Source organism: Emys orbicularis, chromosome 16, assembly GCF_028017835.1.
Source record: "Emys orbicularis isolate rEmyOrb1 chromosome 16, rEmyOrb1.hap1, whole genome shotgun sequence".
NCBI classification, from domain to species: Eukaryota; Metazoa; Chordata; order Testudines; family Emydidae; genus Emys; species Emys orbicularis.
Window position 1 is genome coordinate 20,566,786 of NC_088698.1, and position 19,053 is coordinate 20,585,838.

Below are 19,053 nucleotides of genomic sequence, written 5' to 3' on the forward strand. Positions count from 1 at the left end.
CCCATCTATAAAAAGGGAAATAAAAATAACCCAGGAAACTACAGACCAGTTAGTTTAACTTCTGTGCCAGGGAAGATAATGGAGCAAGTAATTAAAGAAATCATCTGCAAACACTTGGAAGGTGGTAAGGTGATAGGGAATAGCCATCATGGATTTGTAAAGAACAAATTGTGTCAAACCAATCTGATAGCTTTCTTTGATAGGATGACGAGTCTTGTGGATAAGGGAGAAGAGGTGGATGTGGTATACCTATACTATAGTAAGGCATTTGATACGGTCTCGCATGATATTCTTATCGATAAACTAGGCAAATATAACTTAGATGGGGCTACTATAAGGTGGGTGTATAACTGGCTGGATAACCGTACTCAGAGAGTTGTTATTAATGGTTCCCAATCCTGCTGGAAAGGCATAACGAGTGGGGTTCCACAGGGGTCTGTTTTGGGACCGGCTCTGTTCAATATCTTCATCAACGACTTAGATATTGGCATAGAAAGTACGCTTATTAAGTTTGCAGATTATACCAAACTGCGAGGGACTGCAACTGCTTTGGAGGATAGGGTCAAAATTCAAAATGATCTGGACAAATTGGAGAAATGGTCTGAGGTAAACAGGATGAAATTTAATAAAGACAAATGCAAAGTACTTCACTTAGGAAGGAACCATCAGTTTCATACATACAGAATGGGAAGAGACTGTCTAGGAAGGAGTATGGCAGAAAGGGATCTAGGGGTTATAGTGGACCACAAGCTAAATATGAGTCAACAGTGTGATGCTGTTGCAAAAAAAGCAAACATGATTCTGGGATGCATTAACAGGTGTGTTGTGAGCAAGACACGAGAAGTCATTCTTCCGCTCTACTCTGCGCTGGTTAGGCCTCAACTGGAGTATTGTGTCCAGTTCTGGGCACTGCATTTCAAGAAAGATGTGGAGAAATTGGAGAGGGTCCAGAAAAGAGCAACAAGAATGATTAAAGGTCTAGAGAACATGACCTATGAAGGAAGGCTGAAAGAATTGGGTTCGTTTAGTTTGGAAAAGAGCAGACTGAGCGGGGACATGATAGCAGTCTTCAGGTATCTAAAAGGGTGTCATAAGGAGGTGGGAGAAAACTTGTTCATCTTAGCCTCTAAGGATAGAACAAGAAGTAATGCGCTTAAACTGCAGCAAGGGAGGTTTAGGTTGGACATTAGGAAAAAGTTCCTAACTGTCAGGGTGGTTAAACACTGGAATAAATTGCCTAGGGAGGTTGTGGAATCTCCATCTCTGGAGATATTTAAGAGTAGGTTAGATAAATGTCTATCAGGGATGGTCTAGACAGTATTTGGTCCTGTCATGAGGGCAAGGGACTGGACTCGATGACCTCTCGAGGTCCCTTCCAGTCCTAGAGTCTATGAATCTATGAAAAGGAAACAAACATTTTTGAGAGAGCTCAACTTTTCAATATAAAATCAATTATACTTAGAGAAAACACATTTTTTCCACTTTTTCTTTGAAAGAACGGATGCATGTTGCATAAGATTTTCCCCTCAACTAGAGAAATTGCAGTCAAATATTTTATCTATTTTTTGTAACATTTCATCAAGTACAATTACTACAAAATATACGCTCTTCACTAATTTAACAGAACAGAAACTAGATTTGCGTGTCTTAATTGTAAGATATTACCTAAAACCCATTCCCTCACTCCTCTCCAATAAATATGTAAATTAGAACCACTATAAAAGTCAATTTACCAACAATTTTGCTTAGATGATACCCAACATATAACTTATTTGTTATACATATAATTCTCACTTCATGCTGTCCAACAGACTGAATTTTATAATATTAGCTCTGGCCAAAATGGCTGTAATATGATGGAGCTGGAAATCTTCCAGCCATTTCAAAAGAGTAGCCTGATTAGCTGCAATATACATCAGTAACCCTGCTGGTAATAACCAGACCTAATGTTTCTTTGGGTTTTTTTGAACTTAAAGTAAATCTAAACAACTTAATAACCACAAACAATGCATTAAAAATGTATTAAAGGTTTAAACGTGAAAAAATATGAGTGAATATAGAGGCATTCTGCTGTTCCTGGTTAATTCTGAATATATCATTAAATTACACATATAAAGCCACAAATTACACATACAAATTGCCTGCAATGCCTAAATAACATGGGATGATTTAAAAGAATAATGGTTTTCCATTAATTTCTTTGTTTTGCCAGTAGCGTTACTTCAGCTATTTTTTTAAGGAGTTGCAGTTTCAAAATTAATGCCCAAAGCTACCCTCCCTCGAATTTGTATTATTCTTGGTCTCAAGCTCCTTGGGGGGCCTTCAGCAGAATCAACGAAGACCATTTACAATGATCAGAATGAAAGGTCATGCCACTTCTAACATACAATATCCTGTTTAATAATTCTTAATTGGTATTTATACATTCTTTGACAAAGATCATGGGGGAGCTAGTCAGTGACTTTAAACTACTCCAAGTTGCTGCTATAGGGAAAACAATTTATTTCTCTATCAGCAGCAGCACTACATCATTACCACTTCTTGCTCTGAAGTCCCCTGAAGGGAGATGGAATGAGATGAGGTTGTTACTAACCAGAAATGGGTTAAGAAGTGAGCTCCTTGCTTTTAGCAATAATTCAGGGCAGATCGGAAGTATTCACAAAACCATCTCTCAAGAAGAGGGCTGGTTTTCATGCACACCTGGATCCTCTTCCACAATAGCAATGGCAGCAGCAGAAGCACCTCTTCTTCCTCCCACTACCGGCTTGAAACCTCCTTTGTTCACTAGTTTTTGCCATAACTCCCACAAAAGTTACTGGGATGCAAAAAAAGAGGGAAGGCAGGTAAGAGGGGAGATAAGGGGAACCACCTGAGTGGCTCCTTTCTTGATTCTGGGAGGAGACATCTGTGTAGGGTCACAGCACAGAAGCTTGGCTTGGCTTGTTGTCAGGCCACCCGTCTGACAGCCTCCTGTCTGAGTCTCAAAGATCACCCAGCCCTTCCCTCAATCAGAACGTGAAGATGGGGTCATTAAGAAACCATTTCAGTGTAAAAAGTAACTTATAAATGGAAATTAAAAACACAGATTGGGGCTTAATTATTTAAGAGCTTTCCACATTAGAGCACAATTGTTTTGGCTGTGTGCAACACTTTAAGCTAACGATGCATGTGAAATAATTAGCAACAGACTTCAATAAGGAGAGAGAAACAGGAAGCCTCTTTCTTACTATGGATACTTTGAGCTGCCATTGGTATTTGTGAACTAAACTGTTAGAACGCAACTCCCTAGATGCTTTGAAATCCTCAACAGGGGTGATACTATTAGAAGTACAAGTGGCTTTATTGTCATAAGATTCAACTATTCTGGTATGGGAAAATGCCAAGGTAAAAATATATACATTAAATGAAGGCTATTTGGCATGTTCTCCATAAAAAAAGAGCTGAAAGACTTAAGGGTCTGAGAATTATATGAACAAAAAAGAAAACTTTTTTATTTCAATAACCCTTCCCTAATAGATTGTTTGGCTGCTTCTCAATATACCTATTGTTTTAAGATTTTAAATGTTAAGGAGGGACCCATTCCATATTTTATATTTCAGCCATCAGAGGTTTTCATCCATCCCTCCCTCTGCAGCCATTCATTGGCCAAGCATGAACTAATCTATAAACAGTTTAGAGTGATAAAATAGCATTGAGGACTTGATCCTGTACCTGCTGAAGTCAATGGTAAAAGTTGATTTAAAATGATGCAGAAGCAGGCATCAAAGGCTTTAATATTTGGTTATATGAATAAAGTATGCAAAGAAAATACCATTAGCCATAATATTAAAAGCACAAATAGCTTTCATCTTTTAGAAAAGTAAGGGAATTATCTGCACAACTACACAGGGGAAAGTTCATATAGTTACACAAAATCTCAAGGAACTTATTTAATCATGCTCCGTTGGCTTCTTAGCTATACTCATCACCAGGTCTGAAAGTTTCAATACTTCAACTTTAAATGGCAATCCTTAATATCACTTTTCTTTGATGCATCATTTCCTCGCAATTTTTTTAAATAAATTCTTATTAATCTAGGAAACTAATATAGAATGTAAGCCCACTGCTTTTGCTAGTATACTTCATGAAGAATAGCTGGATATTGAAGAAAAGATACTTTTGCCTAAAAATTATTAGTTTCTATTAAAATCTTGTAGTTTTAAGAGTCTATGAATAATTTACAAATAAATTGTTTTCAAAAGCACTTCATTCATTACTGAAATCCAGTACAAGTCAAAATACTACACAAGATAAAATCTTACAAAGTAGAATAACTGATACAATTTCCTAGAAAATTGCTTCAATTTCACAAATTTTCTGGAGTACAGAAAATATGCCTTATAAATACTAGCATACACTAGCTAATAAATTAAATAGGACTATGTTAGAACTACATTAAGAATGTGATATATATCCATGAAAAGGAGGAAATTGTTAGTAAAGAGACACTGCCCATTACTCACCATTAGCTGCAGATCTTCAAATTGTGAATGGTTTTATGTACTAATGAACTAATTATATGCCAAAGTTAATTGTTTAAAACAAAACTACTGTGCAGCACATTCATTCCTACAAAGTCTACTAATTTAAGAGCAGCCTACACTATGTAATGGAAAATTTGTTAGTAAGAATATTCCTTAGCTGCAATACTGCCATTCTATAACCCAAGCTCACATACCCTTGAATTTGCACTGTAAACTCTCTAAAATAGTTTAAAATAGAAATGCATATATTTAATCCTTACACGTGCTTCACCGAGTTATGTACAAAGTTACTGTCACTTTAAAAGAAGCTTCTGGTTAGAGGATATCTGAAGACAAAGTTCTGAAAGATTCTATAGCAGTCGTAGACAGCTAATGAGAGAGGAAAAAACAGGCATCTGCTGAGAGTCATGAGACCAAACTGCTTGGCCATATGCTCTAAAGAAAGGGTTTGGGTTTAATTACTGCACAGTAATTCATTTGTATGGATGTCATCACTGCTTCTAGGAACGGTCCTCCCGCTGCTGCCTTTGCTCTACAGACAGCTTACTAGGAGCCTGACAGGCAAAGTTGTTCTTGAAAGGGTAGTTTGGTAAGAACAATTTAAATGTCCTTTTTAGAATCACTTTCAACATGCTGCTCTGTCCTATTATATCCACAGCCTGTGAGAATACTGAACCTGCTCATGTGGCAATTTATTACTTAGCCAAAAAGCTTCATAAATTCACAAAAACTGTAATTTTCTTGCCTTCTTCCACTTTGCTTCTCTATCTTCAATCATGTGTGTTCTGTGTTTTCTCCAAAAGCAGAAATTCAGTGGGACGCAGAAAGAAGCAGGTCTTCTCAATTAAGAACAATCAGGACAGCTGCCAGATTACACTGACCTTCTCGGTTAAAGTTTGTCTGAGAGGTAGTGGACCAGAAAAACTAAGAGCTGCCTTAGAGACAGCAGGCTGAGGCATGCAAGAAGAGGTAACTGCTACTGCTGTGCTCCTAAGGTTCATGGGAACAGAGTGCCACTCTGGGTTTTGGATCTCCACATAGCAGCTGCGTAATTTGCTCAAAAGGTTCTCAGGATGTTTCACTTTTCACATTGTCATCACAAACATTGTTTGCTTATGCTATACTAGAGTAAAGCTACAAATCTGATGGAGTTATGTTACATGAAATAAAAGGCATCCAAGTCCCTCCCCCAACACAAACGCTCTCTACAGGAATCAGTTTTACATATTACTCTCTGAATGTAGAATACAAAAGAGAACAAAATGATCTACCTTCCCAACCACCTGTCCCATCATAAACATACCTGAGAGCTGTCACTGCTCTCTTTTTGAAGGAAGAATTGTTTTTTAAATTCATAGTAGGGATTATATTGGTGCCATGGTTGCAGGAACTCAAACCTATTAAGAGAGAAGGACAAATAATTTGTGAAATATACACATGAACAAAGCAAATGCCAACAATCATTTACCATCTCACTACCTCAGGCACAGGAACACTATTTGGTGTTCTGAAATATAATAGCTTATGCCTAAATTCCCAGGGGATATATGCATTCAGAAGCACAACTTCTGGATTCTGAGTTTTAGCATTCATGTTTTAGCATTAACTTTAAGTGGTCCCTTGAATTTTAACATAAAAAATTACCAAATACCTTCCTTAAAACACTTTTCTTCAGAAATGCATGCATTGCCAATAAAATAAACAGTCCAGATGATTTTTTTTTTTAAAGAATATAAAATGAAAGTTAAGAGAAGACTTTCTCACCTCAGATCATTCTTGGCACGAACACTGGTTTCAAACTTAATTCCATTCCTAGCAACATATTCAGCCAGCTTGTCAATAACAGGTTGGATATCTGGAGGTGGTGGGATAATGGCAACCACTGGAGCAATTGTGCTGCAAACACCAGAAGTCCATATAAATATAAATAGGAGATATGAACACATTTCAATTTGATTATTGCTTTACCAAAAATTTTATACAGAAGTTCATTCTTTGGGCTGCCATGTACTTCTAAAGATTAAATATTTGCTTTCAAGCAAAAAATTCATTATAAGCCATAAATTACGATAAACCATACATGCAATCGATCATCTGGTTCACCTAGTCTCATAAAAATGAGATATTCTGCACCAATGTTATCTGAGGAATCTCTGGAAACAATCACAAATACAGCAAATTAATAAAATTGTTTCAAAATATTTTACATTGGTTTATACAGTAGTGGTGCACATAATCCAAGCTGCTTTAAACAAAAACAGTTGTTACAAGTGTCTAAACTAATCACAAGCAATCTAACTTGATATGTTTTTAATGTCACACAGCTAAATTAAACATGCCTCAGATATGGATCAATTTCATGCAGGAAAAGAACACATTTAATATTTTAAATGGATTTTATGTGTGGTAATAATTATGTTTCTAGGAATGTATAATGTATTTGTAGTGTTCCTGACCACATTTGAGTCCAAACTATGAACTAACCATCACCCCTACTGTCAATAAGAGGCATTCCATTACATTAGTGAAACTAAAATTAAACCTTCATTGCTTAAAAAACAATATATTTTCAAGCTGAATATAGGAAATATACATATAACATGAAAGTATGGTACCTTGGAGCAGGTGTAGTAGATTTCAACCCACTATTGGAATCAGTTGTATCTGGGGGAGGTGGAGGTGTAGTACCAGGAGGTGGAGGTACTGAGGTTACTGATGTTACTCCCGTAGTGCTTGATACAGTCATCCCTGCAGGCAGTGCACTGTAATAGGTGGCAACATCTATTCCTGGGGGTGGAGGTGCCAGGCAATAGGTTCCATCGGGTAGCATATAGTAACTGTAATACATGGCTGCCATTGTTGCTATAAAGAAATTAAAAAAAAAACCCATTTGTTTTAAGATCAACAGTTCAGGAAGTTTGAAGAAAAAGCACGATAAAAAAATAGATTTTCTGCCCTGCTACCATAACTAGAATGTCACTGATTCATATTTCAAATCAAGTAATGTTTTATCTATTTTTTCTGGTATAAGAAAAGGAATATGGTTCACATCAACACATTTAGGTTAAATGAGACAGACATACTGAAGGTGGTATCAGAGCACATCCAAGGCCAACTGTAAACCAAATAGGCACGAGCAGTGAAGTGAACCACTAAAGGCACATGAAAAGCATGCTAACATGCAATTTTTCTTCATGAAAGTTAATACTTTCTAAGTTTTAGCTAAATTAAAACCATGTGTGCACTGTAAATATTAGGAAAAATAATTTGTATTTTATACTCAAAATCAGCTTCTTTAATTTGAGGAAAGAAAATTAGAACATTAACCAGAGAGGTACTCAGAGTAGCAGCCGTGTTAGTCTGTATCCGCAAAAATAACAGGAGTACTTGTGGCACCTTAGTCTCTAAGGTGCCACAAGTACTCCTGTTATTTTTGCAGAGAGGTACTATTAGAGTAAAATTAATTTTAATACAGAAAAGTTCTAGTAAAGGTTTACTTAATTCTAAATACTTTTAGAAAAAAGATTAATGAATCTTTCCAGGTTACCCAGGACAAGTAAAATGTTAGTTTACATAAACTGCCAAAAATCCAGGTTGCCTGGTTAAGCAATTTCCCCCTTTTTAATATTAAAGATATAGTTGCATTACAAACTTTTGGACTTAAAGTTACAATTTAATCTGTATCCAGTCATGTAGAATAAGATACAATTTGCCCAATTAATTAGCTTAAAAACTATATATGCATGCACAAAACCTGAAACATTAAAGTTTGCAAGGGTTTTTGGTTGTAGCTGGAATATGCCTTACAGAGGAATGTCTACTTAAAATACTTCAGCAGTAGCTTATAGCCTCACTGTCATGGTCTGCAAAAGCCTGCATAATTCATATGCGCTAGTGGCACAACAAAATTATAATTTCATCCTCAAGAGACAAAAAATACAAAATTCACAGCTGTTAATGTGTTATTCTATTAATTATAGATGTATGAATCCCTCTTTTATGAAACACCAGCTGAATGTGCCACTGGTGTTTAGTTATGAACAGCATAATTTTCACTTGTGAAAATAAGTTGGTTGGTCTCATCCCATTGCCAGTGGATTTTTCTCTACAGTAGAGAGGACAAACTCCAAAGTTCAGAGATGTTCAGACCCAGAGAGAGGGTTTAAGCTTATCTCAAGTCTCTATTCAAAGCAAAATGTATGATGGCTTGGGTGAAGGGCAGGTCTGGAAAGGCTCAGGACTAGAAAAGTAGTGATATTGTACACTAAGCTTGAGATGCATCGATAGACCTGTGTAGGAAGTTTGAATGGCACATACTTGTAAAGCCAGTTTTTTAAAACCTTCATTTTCATGAGCCCTGTATTTCACCCATATCTAAAATCTAACAGCGGAATTACCACAGCTGTCCCTTGCATTCTGTTTTGCACCAAGGAATAAACAAACGGGTATTGCGAAAGAAATGGCATCCAGTGGAAGCCAATTATTCTCCAAAGAGAACTGGGGGGTAAACATGGCAACTCCATAATGAAGCAGCATAGGAATGGTAATAGCTGAGCTAGACTTGTATCTCAGATCAAAGAGGTTATCTTTGAAGTACAGAAAAGAGAACCAGGGCTTCAAGTTGAGAGAGATGCCTACAGGTAAATGCACATGGTATAAGCATGAGGAATCTTCAATTCAGCAGGTCTGCCCCCAATTCCCATCTTTGACAATATGAAACCCTCACAAAGTTGATTTCACTTCAATGCAGAGAGCGTATCAGGCTTCTCATACACTGCCCCATGCCTGTACAGAAGAACTGCTCTGGTTCTTCTATAAGGTGGTATTCCACAAATGCAGGGGAGAATGAACTACCTCCATCTAGCTCAATAGGGTTTTAATTCAGAGGTTCCTGTCATTCCGTGAGGTTCTTTATTTTACCACTGAAAATTGCAATGTCTAGTTTTTGGAATTCTACAATCCTTCCCCTCTCGTTTACCCCAAACTTTACTCATGATACGCGCAAAGTACTATAGTAAGAACGATACACCTTTTAGCTAGTGATTTATCAATGGCTGGTTATATTGCTTAACAGATTTAGAAACAAAGGAAATTCAGTGCAATGATTTCACATTCCCAAAGTTCAAAATTTTAGTTTAATCTTTATCTGACTTTAAACATGCATTCTATCAATTACTATGCAGCGATATTTGTAAAATTTAAACAATGGAACAGAAAAAAAAATCCATGCAATAATTTCAGATGCGACTTAGTAAAAACTTTGCAAAATACAAATAGGATTATGTGTAAATTTTTAGAACTTGATACAGATTTGAAAATTATGACCGTTTAACATCCAATACTCTGTATATGGAAAGATTGGTGGATTTCTTGATTGTCTAATTATCTGACTTCTCCCATCCCTGCTTAAGAGAATGTCTGATTTAGCAGAGAGCCTATCACATCTCCAGATATTCTCTTACAGTAAAAAATAGCAAGAGAAAAAAGATTCACATTCAGCATCTTAAATGCACTGTATTTATTGGTACTAAATCACCACCGAGGAACTTCGCTTCTATAGATGAGCAAAAGGTTGACTACCTGGCCATCAGGTTTAGAAGATTTTGAGACAACAATCTACAGGAAAATGTATAACTGTTACTGCTTTGCTTCTGAGGGATGCGATTCTAAAATTTATCATCAAATTCATGAATATGTCTTGAAGAAAAACAAATTGAACTGCACTGCAATTTACTAAGCTAAATTACTGATAGACAAGCTAGAAACCCATTCTGTACAGATATAGCCAAACAGATTCAGCACAAGCATATATAATATATTCTCCACACCATAATAAAGATGTAATTTAGATAGGAAAAAATTATAAAAGCAAAAATGTTCCTTTTTTTCCCCCCCTACATTTACGGAAAAGCCACTGCTATGTTCTGATTTTGTTAAGTAGCAATTATGACAGCTGGATCCTGAAAGTATAAGTACCAAAAACCAATCATAGAAATTTTTTTTCTTTTCTAACAATTAGCAAATCTAGAATATTCCTGCAGTAAATGCAGAACAAGTTCTATTACTTGCCTACTTCCTTATTTAATCTCGACAAAGACTCATTTAAGGGCTCTAGACCATCTCGTTTCATCATGTACACTGCACTTTGCTTTTGGTGGATCTGAAAATTGCAAAATAAACTTCCAACCTGTACAAAATTCAACTCATTAATGAGCAAAAGAGCTGCTTTACTGTGAAACAGATCTTCGAACGCTCCTCCCTTAAAAAGATGTATTTGACAGAACTATTTGCGTGGATAACTCACCTCAACCACCCAGCCATTTTAAATATGCCTGCTTAGAGAGCTGAAGAACATGAACTATAGAAAATGACAAATTTAAGCATAACTGGCATTTTGAGTGCCTCAGTTTCCATTTGCTTAAACCCAAAACAGCTGAAAGGGACCTTATATTTAAGAAATGCTAAGCACTTGCCTTCTGAAAATTAGGACCCTTTAAGATGTCTCAAAGTTAAGTCTCCCCAAATCACTACCCACTCTTGAGAATGTAGGCCACAAGGATTCAGCTCAAGGCAATGAATTTACCAGACACCTAGCTAGGCTTGTATTAAAGACTTGAGCCTGAATGCTGCCATCAAAATGAATTTCCAGATTTGGATTCAACTGTTTTGGATGCTGATTCAGTCCTCTCTAGAAATATCAACCACTAGTCACAGATATGACCCATCCTAAATTACCATGATGTTACTGTGCAGATAGCATGAAACAATAATGTCATCCTTCATGATATATTCAGATTTATTTAATGGATTGCAGAAGACGTCCATAGATTATCTTGAATTATCACATAAACAACCACAGTCAAAGAATACTCAAATCGGACACCATCTGAATTTCTAATGTAAAGAAAACCCCCTCAATATTCCTCCCCACCCCCATCTCCAAATAAGAAAAATTTGCAGTGGCTTTTTATGCATCATGAAGTAGAAAGACAGATGTTCAATTTCTTATCACTGAGTTGTGGAAGCAGACAATTTCCCCTCAAATTTCTAGCCTTTCATAGAATCATAGAAGATGGGTTGGAAGAGACTCAGGAGGTCATCTAATCCAATCCCCTGCTCAAAGCAGGACCAACACCAACTAAATCATCCCAGCCAGGGCTTTGTCAAGCCAGGCCTTTAAAACCTCTAAGGATGAATATTCCACCACCTCCTTAGGTAACCCTTTACTTTGCCCTACCTAAATATTTTATACCTATCTACTTATTACAAGCGAACATTTTAAATGAAGATTAGCACAACTCTACAATGGATCCTCTACACATGAAGGGGCACCTCTCCCTTTCACTTCAATGAAACCTGTATCCTCTTATGCAGAAGCTTAATTTGGTCCAAAGACTGTATCAATGAATACTGTGCAAGAACTGTGAATGATTTTAATATAGGTATTGTGGGAATCTGAATTTTTCCAACTACTAAACGCGGCAAGGTCTTAGAATGTAACTAATTAGTAGCTAATGCCCCAAAAAAAGAAAAATAAAGTTATTAACAGCCTACAAATTTGCAGTTTAAATGCAGCTTACATAGGACTGGCTCAGTTTGCTAAGACATTTATCCCAAAGGTTCTTTACTAAGTGATGGCATCAACAATCTGAAGGATTGTCAGCTTCCAAAAGCAGACAAAATCTAGACAAAATACAACTCACGAACTTTAAGCAATAAGATAGAAGTACACTGTTTGCCCCAGGTGGTTACAAAATGTTTGCAACATTTTAAAGCAAAACACTTAAACATCAATCCTTAACTGACTTAAGTTAATGCTTTGCATGAGCGCAGGACTGTTGAATGTTGTCAACAGCAAGGTTAGGGCCTGAAAGAATAACCACCAAGAGTGCACTATAAACCCCTTGAAAAAATGCATCACTACAGCTTTAGTTATAAAATCTTAACCAAGAAAACAATAGTCATGTCTTAACAGGCTTTAACATCAGTAACCCAAGTAATCTGAGTTAACAGGGCAATCACCAGAACGCACTACTAGGATACTGCCAAAAACAGTGGTTAATGACAGTTAAGAAAAACTAACACACATAACTGAGCAATACCATGCCATGAAGAGACACCCAAGAGATCATTTTATGGTCAGAAATATGAAGATGAAGAGCCCTTTGTAATTTAATTCTAGCTAGTGCAACAATTTATGCTATGCCTATTCCTATATGTAATCCTGTTTTCAGATTAAAACTATCCCCTTCAACAATATCTTGCAACACCAAGTTCCACAAGTTAATTTTATATTGCATCAAACTATTATTCTATTTTACACATTTTAATTTTGATGCTTTAGTTTCACCATATCCCTTCTTAGTATTCTATTTAACACAGAAATGAAGAATGCTTCCTCTTTAGTTATATAGTTTATACCACCATTCTATTTTATCTCCTCCTACTGCTCTGCATTCTAACTTGACTTCACTTTTAAAGTCTCTCCTAGGAGAGAATCACCTTTCGCGGGACTTTTTTTATTTCTATGCTATCTATTTTGAGATAAAGAGAAAAGGCCATTTTGTAAGAAAAAGTTAATATGAAGTGCAATCATCCAAAATTACTATTAAGACATTTTTCAGAGTAGCAGCCGTGTTAGTCTGTATCCGCAAAAATAACAGGAGTACTTGTGGCACCTTAGAGACTAACAAATTTATTTCAGCATAAGCTTTCGTGGGCTACAACCCACTTCTTCGGATGCATATAGAGTGAACCATATATTGAGGAGATATATATACACACACATACAGAGAGCATGAACAGGTGGGAGTTGTCTTACCAACTCTGAGAGGCCAATTAAGTAAGAGAAAAAAAACTTTTGAAGTGATAATCAAGATGGCTCAGTACAGACAGTTTGATAAGAAGCAAGTGTGAGAATACTTACAAGGGGAGATAGATTCAATGTTTGTAATGGCTCAGCCATTCCCAATCCCTATTTAGCCCTGAGTTGATTGTGTCTAGTTTGCATATCAATTCCAGCTCAGCAGTCTCTCCTTGGAGTCTGTTTTTGAAGTTTTTCTGTTTTAAGATAGCCACCCGCAGGTCTGTCAAAGAATGGCCAGACAGGTTAAAGTGTTCTCCCACTGGTTTTTGAGTATTATGGTTCCTGATGTCAGATTTGTGTCCATTAATTCTTTTGCGTAGAGACTGTAAAAAATCCATTACAATCTACATATCACACAGACTATGCTGAGAGACTGTGTCACACACTCTCAAAGAAACTGCAAAACCACCTGATCAGCATCCTATACAACAAACAGGGAAAGATTAAGAATGAGCTCTCAAAACTGGATACTCTCATAAGAAACCAACCTTCCACACAAACTTCCTCATGGATAGACTTTACAAAAACTAGACAAGCCATTTACAAGACAAACTTTGCCTCTCTACAAAGGAAAAAGGACACTAAACTATCTAAACTGCTACATGCCACAAGGAGCCACAACAGTAGTTCCCTTAACCCACCCAGCAATATTGTTAACCTTTCCAGCTATACTCTTAGCCCAGCAGAAGAGTCTGTCCTATCTCGGGGCCTCTCCTTTTGTCCCTCCAGACCCACGAACATGATACAGTTCTGCGGTGACCTAGAATCCTACTTTCGACGTCTCCGACTCAAAGAATATTTCCAACATACCTCTGAACAGCATACTAACCCACAGAATCCCCCCTACCAGCACTACAAACAAAAGGATTCTGCGTGGACTCCTCCGGACGGTCGAAACAACAGACTGGATTTCTACATAGATTGCTTCCGTCAACGTGCAAAGGCTGAAATTGTGGATAAGCAACATCACTTGCCCCATAACCTCAGCCATGCTGAACACAACGCCATCTACAGCCTCAGAAACAACCCTGACATCATTATCAAAAAGGCTGACAAAGGAGGTGCTGTCGTCATCATGAATAAATTGGAATATGACCAAGAGGCTGCTAGACAGCTCTCTAACACCACATTCTACAGGCCATTATCCTCTGATCCCACTGAGGATTACCTAAAGAAACTACACCATCTGCTAAAAAAACTCCCTGACAAAGCACAGGAACAAATCTGTACAGACACATGCCTAGAACCCCGACCAGGGACATTCTATTTGCTACCCAAGATCCATAAACCTGGAAATCCTGGACGCCCCATCATCTCAGGCATTGGCACCCTAACATCAGGCTTGTCTGGTTATGTGGACTCTCTCCTCAGACCCTACGCTACCAGCACTCCTAGCTATCTTCGAGATACTACTGACTTCCTGAGGAAACTAGAATCCATCGGTGATCTCCCAGAAAACACCATCCTGGCCACTATGGACGTAGAAGCCCTCTACACCAATATTCCACACACAGATGGACTACAAGCTATCAGGAACAGTATCCCTGATAATGTCACAGCTAACCTGGTGGCTGAACTCTGTGACTTTGTCCTCACCCACAACTATTTCACATTTGGGGACAATATATACCTTCAAGTCAGCGGCACTGCTATGGGTACCCGCATGGCCCCACAGTATGCCAACATTTTTATGGCTGACTTAGAACAACGCTTCCTTAGCTCTCGTCCCCTAACGCCCCTACTCTACTTGCGCTACATTGATGACATCTTCATCATCTGGACCCATGGAAAAGAAGCCCTTGAGGAATTCCACCATGATTTCAATAATTTCCATCCCACCATCAACCTCAGCCTAGATCAATCCACACAAGCGGTCCATTTCCTGGACACTACTGTGCTAATAAGCGATGGTCACATAAATACCACCCTGTACCGGAAACCTACTGACTGCTACACTTACCTACATGCCTCCAGCTTCCATCCAGGACACACCACACGATCCATTGTCTACAGCCAAGCTCTAAGATATAACCGCATTTGCTCCAATCCCTCAGATAGAGACAAGCACCTACAAGATCTCTATCAAGCATTCTTAAAACTACAATACCCACCTGCTGAAGTGAAAAAACAGATTGACAGAGCCAGACGAGTACCCAGAAGTCACCTCCTACAAGACAGGGCCAACAAAGAAAATAACAGAACACCACTAGCTGTCACCTTCAGCCCCCAACTAAAACCTCTCCAGCGCAAATAGAATGTCCCTGGTCGGGGTTCTAGGCATGTGTCTGTACAGATTTGTTCCTGTGCTTTGTCAGGGAGTTTTTTTAGCAGATGGTGTAGTTTCTTTAGGTAATCCTCAGTGGGATCAGAGGATAATGGCCTGTAGAATGTGGTGTTAGAGAGCTGTCTAGCAGCCTCTTGGTCATATTCCAATTTATTCATGATGACGACAGCACCTCCTTTGTCAGCCTTTTTGATAATGATGTCAGGGTTGTTTCTGAGGCTGTAGATGGCGTTGTGTTCAGCATGGCTGAGGTTATGGGGCAAGTGATGTTGCTTATCCACAATTTCAGCCTTTGCACGTTGACGGAAGCAATCTATGTAGAAATCCAGTCTGTTGTTTCGACCGTCCGGAGGAGTCCACGCAGAATCCTTTTGTTTGTAGTGCTGGTAGGGGGGATTCTGTGGGTTAGTATGCTGTTCAGAGGTATGTTGGAAATATTCTTTGAGTCGGAGACGTCGAAAGTAGGATTCTAGGTCACCGCAGAACTGTATCATGTTCGTGGGTCTGGAGGGACAAAAGGAGAGGCCCCGAGATAGGACAGACTCTTCTGCTGGGCTAAGAGTATAGCTGGAAAGGTTAACAATATTGCTGGGTGGGTTAAGGGAACTACTGTTGTGGCTCCTTGTGGCATGTAGCAGTTTAGATAGTTTAGTGTCCTTTTTCCTTTGTAGAGAGGCAAAGTTTGTCTTGTAAATGGCTTGTCTAGTTTTTGTAAAGTCTATCCATGAGGAAGTTTGTGTGGAAGGTTGGTTTCTTATGAGAGTATCCAGTTTTGAGAGCTCATTCTTAATCTTTCCCTGTTTGTTGTATAGGATGCTGATCAGGTGGTTTTGCAGTTTCTTTGAGAGTGTGTGACACAGTCTCTCAGCATAGTCTGTGTGATATGTAGATTGTAATGGATTTTTTACAGTCTCTACGCAAAAGAATTAATGGACACAAATCTGACATCAGGAACCATAATACTCAAAAACCAGTGGGAGAACACTTTAACCTGTCTGGCCATTCTTTGACAGACCTGCGGGTGGCTATCTTAAAACAGAAAAACTTCAAAAACAGACTCCAAGGAGAGACTGCTGAGCTGGAATTGATATGCAAACTAGACACAATCAACTCAGGGCTAAATAGGGATTGGGAATGGCTGAGCCATTACAAACATTGAATCTATCTCCCCTTGTAAGTATTCTCACACTTGCTTCTTATCAAACTGTCTGTACTGAGCCATCTTGATTATCACTTCAAAAGTTTTTTTTCTCTTACTTAATTGGCCTCTCAGAGTTGGTAAGACAACTCCCACCTGTTCATGCTCTCTGTATGTGTGTGTATATATATCTCCTCAATATATGGTTCACTCTATATGCATCCGAAGAAGTGGGTTGTAGCCCACGAAAGCTTATGCTGAAATAAATTTGTTAGTCTCTAAGGTGCCACAAGTACTCCTGTTTTATTAAGACATTGCTATTTTCTTTTTTAATTGGTGGTTTTATTTCTTCCAAGTTGGATGGGGATTTATAAATACAAATAATTTTAATTTAAATTAATTATCAATAGCTGCAATAAAAAAAGCCTTATAATACTATGCAAAGGTAAGCTTTATGCCCTTTTTGAACAATTTACCAGATAATTTTTACTACCAAAAAAGACCAAGTTACATTATGATCACTAAAAACACTTCAGAAATTATTTAAACCTGGGTAACTGCTTTACTTTGTTTGATAAAAGCTTGAAGCCATTTAGGCAGCAACTCTGTGCATTTGGTCTATTGAAAAGTAGACTGATCATAGGAAGATGGAGTCAATGCTCATATACAACCCATGGTTAGAGCTGCTTTCTTTAAATGTATACAATAAATCAAAGAGGGAAACCAAGCATAATGAGCTGAGTATTTAATGAGGCTTGCTGGCATTAAAGCGCTGCCAGAGTGCATTTACAGTAAGTATTTCTTGTGGAGCTACACTAAAAGCAGATCAAATTGAAAGCAAATTAACTAATTCTTCTCCAAAGCCATATTTTTGGAAATCGGGGGTGTGGAGAATAAAAAACAAACAAACAAACCCATAATCAAAATAAAACCAAAACACAAAGAACCTTATGCAGTGTTTTACACTCTGATTCCTTTAGCAAAGTCAATACTCAAACCTCTTCAAAACCGTTCAAAAGCATAGCACAAATAACATGGTACACAATAACAAACAGCGTTTATGTGTAAGATAGTCTACCTTTGAGCATGCAGCCTGTATAACTATTTTGCAGTTTCACTCTAATGCATTGAACCACCTTTCAAAAAAGTCTCCCACCTTGCAAACCTGGCAGATCCTAAATCACCACAGGCTTATAAATATATCATAGTAGTTGATGGTAGTTAACAAGCTGTGCCACATTCACAAACATCTGCACTATTCTGATAAAAAGTGAGTTCCATAAGGAAGGCCGTGAACGATAGTATTTGTCCTTTCCAAACTAGAATGTTTCTACAGGGAGACAAGCAAGGGTTGGTTGTTTTTATGGTGGCAAATGAGCAGAAAACTGGAGAGGTAAAACTTTACACAGTGCCAATTCTCTGGTTCTCAGCTGATTAATCTTGTCCCACTCATGGACAAAAGGTGATCAAGAGAGACAGGTAATACAGAAAACACTTCACAGGTTCTAATTCCCTGTTCATAGGTACGTTCAAAATAAATAACTTTCTTTCTCAAAGTTTTCTATTTCCCAGGCTCAAAAGAGATCTTATTTCAAATTTATAAAGCCTCTCTTATTCAGGCACAGATTTTTTAAAAAACTGTACTTCTTATACTTTCCAGGGTAATCACTTGAAATTTATGCTGGGAGGCACTGAACAAGTTGGGTCATGCGGACAGCCAGTCACTGCATTTGGGGATATTCTGAGCAAACTGATCAATTTAGCCAATCAAAAAATAGCAGTTGCAGATGCATTTGTGACAACACTAGCAGGAGGATGAGAAAATAGTACACCTATCAGGTGTTCTCTGAGACTGTCCACCAGAACATCATGAAGCACAGCCGGCAGGGAATGGGTATCTTGTTGGTGGGACAAGTACATTGTTTGCAACAGCTACTGTGGTTCTCATTTTGAGTCTGGAAAAAATAGTAACATGCACAGGTTATAAACTCCAAGAGTTTTGCGTAACATTAAATTTAGTAACATGACTGATCTTACAACAGTAACTGTCCTCTGAATCTCCTTGAAATTTGTCCTCTGGTAAGAGTGACCGACAAGGAAATGGAACTGGCCCATGTCAGCAACTGAGATAGCATGAAGATTGACCATTTCTGATTCAATCATCAGCAATTAACAGAGCATTCAGTCTCTCTCTCTCTATTAATACGTTCATCTGTCTCTAAAATAAGTAGGCCTCAACCCA

General features: G+C 37.9%; 1 protein-coding gene across 5 annotated transcripts in view; it reads right to left on the reverse strand.

The window, feature by feature from the left end:
* SFSWAP (splicing factor SWAP) overlaps positions 1-19,053 on the reverse strand; it is a 111,623-nt gene that overhangs the window by 66,867 nt on the left and 25,703 nt on the right. For all 5 annotated transcript variants that reach the window (XM_065417555.1, XM_065417554.1, XM_065417556.1 and 2 more), the window contains exons 8-10: positions 7,139-7,385; positions 6,288-6,419; positions 5,827-5,920 (exon numbers count right to left, since the gene is read on the reverse strand). In XM_065417555.1, coding sequence (XP_065273627.1) covers positions 5,827-5,920; positions 6,288-6,419; positions 7,139-7,385 — 473 coding nt within the window. The remainder of the gene's footprint in view (positions 1-5,826; positions 5,921-6,287; positions 6,420-7,138; positions 7,386-19,053) is intronic.